Source organism: Arachis duranensis, chromosome 2 (assembly GCF_000817695.3).
Source record: "Arachis duranensis cultivar V14167 chromosome 2, aradu.V14167.gnm2.J7QH, whole genome shotgun sequence".
Taxonomy (NCBI): domain Eukaryota; kingdom Viridiplantae; phylum Streptophyta; class Magnoliopsida; order Fabales; family Fabaceae; genus Arachis; species Arachis duranensis.
In genome coordinates, this window is record NC_029773.3 from 6670856 (window position 1) to 6678400 (window position 7545).

The window sequence follows — 7545 nt, forward strand, 5'->3', positions numbered from 1 at the left end:
GAGGTTTTGTGTCAATTATAGGGCGTTAAATGGTATTACGGTTCCGGATAAATTTCCTATCCCTGTCATTGATAGGCTAATCGATGGATTGATGGGAGTTGCAGTTTTCTCTAAACTGGATTTAAAATCAAGGTACCACCAAATTCGGATGAGGCATCAAGACATCCACAAGACCGCTTTCTGCATTCATGAGGGCCATTATGAATTTCTACCAACGCCCCGAGCTCCTTTCAAGCTTTGATGAATGACATTCTTTAGCCTCTATTGCGGAAATTCGTCTTGGTCTTTTTCGATGATATCCTCATCTATAGTCAGGATATGGCGAGCCATGCCCTTTACCTCCAACAAGTTTTCCAGATTTTAATGGAGAACCGGCTGGTGCTGAATGAGAAGAAAAGCACATTCGCAGTGAGCTCGGTGGAATACTTGAGTCACATTGTCTCGGCACAAGGGGTCTCGGCGGATCCTAACAAAACCACAGCGATGCTAGAGTGGTCGGTGCCTACGGACCAGCGGGCGTTAAGGGTATTCTTGGGACTTATCGGCTATTATAGGCGTTTTGTGCAAGGCTATGGGATGATCGCCAAGCCATTGATGGAGTTAACAAAGCGAAATGCGTTTGAATGGAATGACAAGGCCCAAGAAGCTTTTGAGAGATTGAAGAGACTGATGGCAGACCTACCGACTCTAACAGTCCCGGATTTCAATCAAGACTATGTTGGAAATTGATGCATCGAGTGAGGGGTTGGGTGCAGCGCTGTCCCAGCAAGGCAGACCAATAGCATTCCTAAGCCAAGCACTATCTCCAAGGGCCCGGCAAAAATCTGCATATGAGAAGGAGTTGATTGCCATTGTCTTCGTTGTCCAAAAGTGGCGGCATTACTTGTTGGGTCGCCATTTTATTGTTCTCACAGATCAGCGAAGTCTGAAGTTCCTCACGGACCAGCGACTCATGGACCCAGCTTACTTGAAATGGACCACTAAATTGTTAGGCTTGGATTTTGAGGTCCGATACCGGCCAGGCCTTGAGAATAAGGCAGTAGATGCGTTGTCACGACAAATGATGGCAAGGACAATCTCAGTAGTGCACATGAACCTCTGGAAGAGGAGATGGCTCACGACCAAGAGCTACAAAAGATTGTGGCCGCCCTACAGCAGGGGCTGGATGATATCCAGGGTATTCTCTACACAAGGGTCGATTGTTTTATCAAGGGAGAGCAGTGTTGCCTGCAAATTCTTCTCAAATCCCACTTTTGCTGGTTGAGTCTCGTGATAGTGGGGCAGGTGGACATTCAGGCTTCTTTCGAACCTATAAGAGGCTGGCGGTAGCGATTCATTGGCGCGGCATGAGGCAACGGGTCAGGGATTATGTTGCGGGCTGCCACACTTGCTAGTAAAACAAGCATGCAGCGATGAAATCGGCAGGGCTGTTGCAGCCCCTACCAGTCCCGTAGAGGGTCTGGGAACACATTATGATGGATTTTATGGTGGCATTGCCAAAATCTAAGGCATGGACACTATCCTGGTAGTGATCGATCGGTTAACTAAGTATGCTCACTTCATCCCCTTAGCTCATCCATTTTCAGCCAAGGAGGTGGCACTAACCTTTATTAAGGAGGTGGTTAAACTACACGGGTTTCCCAAGTCAATCATATTAGATAAGAATAGGGTGTTCACGAGTAAGTTTTGGTCCAAACTATTCCAAGCCGCAGGGACAAAATTGAAGTACAGCACGACATTTCATTCGCAAACCGATGGCCAAATCAAAGTGGTGAATCGCTGTTTGGAGACTTATTTGCGGTGTTTTGTGGGGGGCTACCCAAAGAAATGGTTAGAATGGCTACTATGGGCGGAGTTTTGGTTTAATACCTCCTACAATGTCTCAGCACAAACAACTCCATTTCAAGCACTTTATGGTGTGCCAGCACCTGTTCTTTTCCGTGGAGAGACGTTTCCATCGCATGTTGATAAGGTGGCAGCATTGACTGCAGCCAGGGATGCAGTGTTGGCAGAGCTGAAGACGCACTTGGTGCAGGCTCAGCAGCGGATGAAACAAGCAGCAGATAGACATCGAAGGGATGTCGAGTTCAAGTCGGGTGAGTGGGTTTATTTGAAAATGCAACCTTATCGGATGCAGACACTAGCGCGGAGGGTCAATGAAAAGCTAAGCCCTCGTTACTATGGACTGTTTGAGATGGTTGAGAGGATAGGGGCAGTGGCATACAGGTTAGCCATGCCTCAAGGGTGCAGGCTCCACCCGGTCTTCCACGTTAGCAAGTTGAAAAAGGCCATTCCGCCACAGCAGCAGGTACAGACGCTTCCACCGGGGCTAGCTGAGGATGGCGAGCTGGTGATGCATCCATCTCAGATCGTGGCATCACAAACGCAAAGGACAGGGCTTTGGAGTATTTGGTGCGCTGGCTGGGCCTCTCTCCTTGTGAGGACAGCTGGGAGCGAGCGGCGACATTGCGGGCCACCTTTCCGGAGTTCCACCTTAAGGACAAGGTGGTTGTCCAAGGGGAGAGTATTGATAAAAAGGCTACTATTAACAGATTTGGGTTGTGTTACAAAAGGAAAGGTAAGTAGAGGTCAAGTAGGAATTGTTAGCATGTCTAGCTAGCTGATAGGTTTTTAGACCCTAGTGCTCATTGCCTATAAATAACTAGGTTATAGTTAGTAGAGGAGATTTTTAGGTTAGGAATCCTGTTAGAAGTTAGAGAGAATCTCTCACTAAGTTGATAGTTTCAACTGTGTAGAACCTTTTAGGGAGAGCTAATTGACCATCCCTGTATATCAATAAAGCTTGACCGTTCTGCTATTACTGGTCCTATCATATTTATTTTGAAATACAGGGAGTAATCACAATATAATGAGAAGGTGAGTCTCAGAAACATGCCTTTGCAACTACAAGTAGAAGCTTTAACCAATGGGAAGGCATGGATTTAGGGAGTTGAACTATCTATTTAATTTATGTTATTATTGATCCTCATATCTTTCCTGTAATATCTGGTCAAATATAAGGCCTTTCAAATCATGTATGAATCAAATAATATAAAGGCTTCCAAATCATTATTCGTTCAGGTGTATTTAGTTAGTTGTTTCTCTCTCGAGTATTGTTATCTTTGGGAATTAAACTGGGATTTGGGGTCCTTTCTAAGACCATGTTGTATATGTATCTACCACTATATTATATAAACTATTAGTTAATATAAAAAGGTTTTCAATTTCATTAGAAAAAACGAATTTCTGGTTGCAATATTCAGGCTGATTCACCTAAATAAAGGAAATAAAAAATTAGTTACAACAATAAAGAATTTTTTATAGTGTTAAAAAAAGTGATGTTTGAAAATAAAGAAAGTGATATATGTGGTGTAATTTTTACTTTTTTTAGTTAGAACCAAAATGCAAAGAACACTACACCATCTAAATTATTAATTAAAGACTATCACGAAGAACACGACAGGATTCCATTTCGTGTGTAACTTAGTTCACAATTGACCGAACTTTGAGTGATCAGTTTATTCATCCGTTTATTTGAATTGGGTTGAGGGATAGTTTATTCATCTGTTTAAATAAGTGTTAGGGATTTAAATTGGGTTAAGGAATACCGTGGACAAAAAAAAAAAAGAAAAAATCACATTCTTGTAACCTAATTTTAAAAGTATTTTTAATGTTAGTTTTAATTTCAATTTCAGGATTTCAATTATAAATCAATTCACTTCTTGAAAGTATTAAAATAATATTCTAAAAACTCTAAGTATCACACTTTGAAAACTTGATTAGATATTTTTTATTTATTGAGGAAAATTTTTGCAACATTCAACCAATAAATTGTCTTGGGATCCAATTCACAGTAAAAAAAAAAAAACTAATTTCAAATCCATTAAAACCTTTTCCCCAAAAACCCCCAAAACACCGTGTACACGTTCAGTCATTCACTCCATCTGCGATGTTTCCTCTCTAACTTCATTCACATCGTTCAAGTCACAAAATTCTCACTGCTCTTGTACTCAACCCTTACAACCCATCACATTCAACCCTCACTCTAACATCCTCATCCACTTGCTTTATATTCGAATATTCTGACCCTTACTTACACAGACTAGTAAAAACTAATAAACTAATCATTATATCAATTTAAATTAGTTGTTATAACAAACACTTTTATTTGTAAGATTTTAGATGATTGTTGGATGTACACTTTTCTTTTATTATTATAATGAACATTTATTCTAGTAAATATAATCCTTTTTTTTCATTACAAGGAAGATAAAGTAGTATATGTGTATTAGAAATTTTTGGAAATCATAATTTTTAGCATTTTTTATTATTATTTAACCAGTAAAATTATTAAATTGGGTTTGACAAATAAATTTTACTAATTTATATGTGTAAACTCTGAAAAACGTAAGTAAAAATTATATAGATTTATGTGTTCAAAATTTTGATAAATATAAATTCAAATTATATACTTTTTTATGCATAAAATGTCTATAAATATAAATATAAATTATTACTGACCAAATTAAATATTGATAAAAATATAATATTTACTAGTGATGTAACATTGCTCTATGTATATAGCGCAAGCATTTACATTTTTGAATGTGGTATTTGCAGCCACGCTTTCAAGTTAAGAATTTGAGGTTGCATTGATTAAGGATTTGAGGAAAATATGAACGCGTGAGATCTAATATGAAATTTTCTATTTTGGACAAAGTGAGAAGAGAGTATGTGAGCAGCGTTGACAAGGAAAGTTAATGACATGTGAGAGTGACGAAAAACAAGGAAATCTAGAACATGTTTGGCTGCTAAGTGCTAATAACTCATGAGTTAATTGTTATTAAATTATAAATAAAATAATTTAAATTATTGTGATTGTCTCCTTAACATTATCTTATGATTTATGAAGAATGCATAACTCTTATTTTAACTTTGAAATATAAAAATTTGGATAACAAAAATAATAACTGAATATCCATAAAAAAGAAATAATAATAACTGAATAACACAAATTGAAGAATTTGATTCAAGTTTTTCCTATCTATTTCCACACAAATGGACAAATTTAGGGTTGGTAATATTGACCAACAAGTAAGTACCTTCAAAATTTGACTTTTCTAGTGTTTTGTGCTTTCAAAAAGTAAAAATGTGTAATCATAATCGTTGATTTAATAAACACTCGACGGGGTTCTGTGTTAGTATAAATAATCTATATACTACTTTTTCCTTAACAAGTTGAACTTAATTGTAATAATTTATTTATAATTTTTTTATGAACCAAATGATGTCGTCTATAGTCTTGTAAAATAATTTTATAAGGTAGGTTATGAATATAACATTATTATTATTCTTTTTTATTTGCTATTCAGCATTGCAATCTTAATTACTTTTTCCGTTTCATAACAGTGCACTCTAATTTAATACATAAAAAGAAGTGTACATATATATATATATAAAGTAAAATAATGATTATAGATTAATAACCTCACATATAAAATGGTTGATTTTTCTTTGCCAAACAAGTTGCGGATTATTAATTAATTCTTGACATTATATTACAGGCATGTCCTTCTTATGAATGAGTTCATACTCTTAAAAAATATGTTCACCATTCCATCAATCTGCATTGACCATGATTTAAATTTTAAAGTAAACCTAAACTATTTACCTAGCTAGTTTCGAAGAAAGTCAGCACAATGACCCCGTGTGAATTATGCATTACTTTTCACAAATGATTATGTAAAAAAAAAAAAAAAACTAAAAATGCATGTAGGAACACAAAGCTATAAAACAAATTGACAGAAGTTAAGTGGGAAAATTTGCAACAATTAATTAAGATTTTTTTTAATTTCAAGATGTCTCTCAATTTAGTAGGACAAGAACTAATTTGTTACGACTCTTAAGTATGATTGAAAGAATTTAATTCTTTATCTAGACTCAGTTTTTAGCTTGATTATCATGTTGATTTATTTTTCCAAATCCTAATATGTAATTATTATTTGATTTTTTTAACTAAAATCTAATAAAATTTTATTGAGGCTGAATAATAACTCTTCTATAAGATTAAGAAAATAAAATTTTTTAATATTTATTGTTGATTAATAAATTTTTATATGTATAAGACAAAATTTAAATCCCTTAATAATTAGTTAAGCTAATAATAAGTGAGTCAATCAATCAATCACATAAATTGTTACATGTACAAGATAAAATTTAAATTTCTTAATAATTAACTAAACTAATAAGTGAGCCAATCAATCAACCAACTTAAGTTATAAGATGATTATCAACTTAATATAATTCAGTGCATTGAAAACTACTTAACTAAGAGTGAATAACACAACTCTGACCTGGTAAAATTTGCAACTTGAATAACACTAAACAAAATGACAACTCTGGTAAAATTTAATTGCAACTAGGAGAATACTGAGATGAACTATACAAATATTATATATGCATGTGGGAAGAGAGAATGGATATATAATTAAACAAAGACCGAGGATAGATAGGGGCTAATATAAATAATCTGAAATGGAGTACGGATATAGAAATTCTACTGTTATAAATATATCATTATCTTCTTAAGTCAGCTGAGATAGATATCACATTATTATTTTTCTTTTTTGTTGCTATTATGGCATACATACATATCATTCTTCTTTTATTTTAAGGAGGTTTAACGTCTAAATTAAACATGTCCCGGTTGTAACCTAAATTATCCTTTATTTAATTCTTTTAACTTGTATGTACTCATTAATTCAAATCAATAAACACCTTAAATTTACACCAAAGTAGTCACCTCATGATAATGATATATATCATGCATGCTTCACACAGCAATCCTAATTAAGGAGAATATTACTGGTAACAATGATATTATTAGGTATATATAAAATATATATTAAAAAATGTTTATGGATCGTAAAATTTATTATTTTTAGTCATTAATTTAATATTTTTAGTAAAATAATTTAATAATATATTTTTAGTCTATACTTTTAAATTTTGACTAAAAACAATAAATTTTGTTAATTCTCTAATATTCTTTTATATATTAAAATATAAAATATATATTTATGTAAAAAAATATATAATCATATATATTAATGACTAATTTTTTTATATCTATAATTTATATAGTATTTTTTATTATCATCTATAATAAAAATAATTTTAAGTTTCAGCTGGCTATGGTGAAACTAATTCAAAAAGAGTTGTTTGAATCGTGTATTAATATTCACAAAAAGTGGTTACTACCTACTAATTGTGGGGGACTCATTATTGTAACAAGGTTCCATGATCCATCATAGATGGTGACAAAAACAACACAGTACATACAAAACATATATATCAATATTTCAGTTTACCTAAAAGTCTTGCTCTTTGGTCTAGAAGTCTTTGTTGATTTTTTGCCCTTCATTAAAATACTAACTAATACAATAGGTGAATGAATTGAAGTAACATCATAAATATCAACCAACAAGTAAAGCCATCATAATTAACTACCAAATCCAACATATATAGGTATATATATAAATAGAA

The 7545-nt window shown here is 33.7% G+C and overlaps 1 protein-coding gene across 1 annotated transcript; it reads left to right on the forward strand.

Moving 5' to 3' along the window:
* Window positions 1–318: 318 nt before the first annotated feature.
* Window positions 319–729, forward strand: LOC107473263 (uncharacterized mitochondrial protein AtMg00860-like). The gene has a single exon (XM_016092815.1). The coding sequence runs from the start codon at window positions 319–321 to the stop codon at window positions 727–729; it is 411 nt and encodes a 136-aa protein (XP_015948301.1).
* The last annotated feature ends 6816 nt before the right edge of the window (window positions 730–7545 follow it).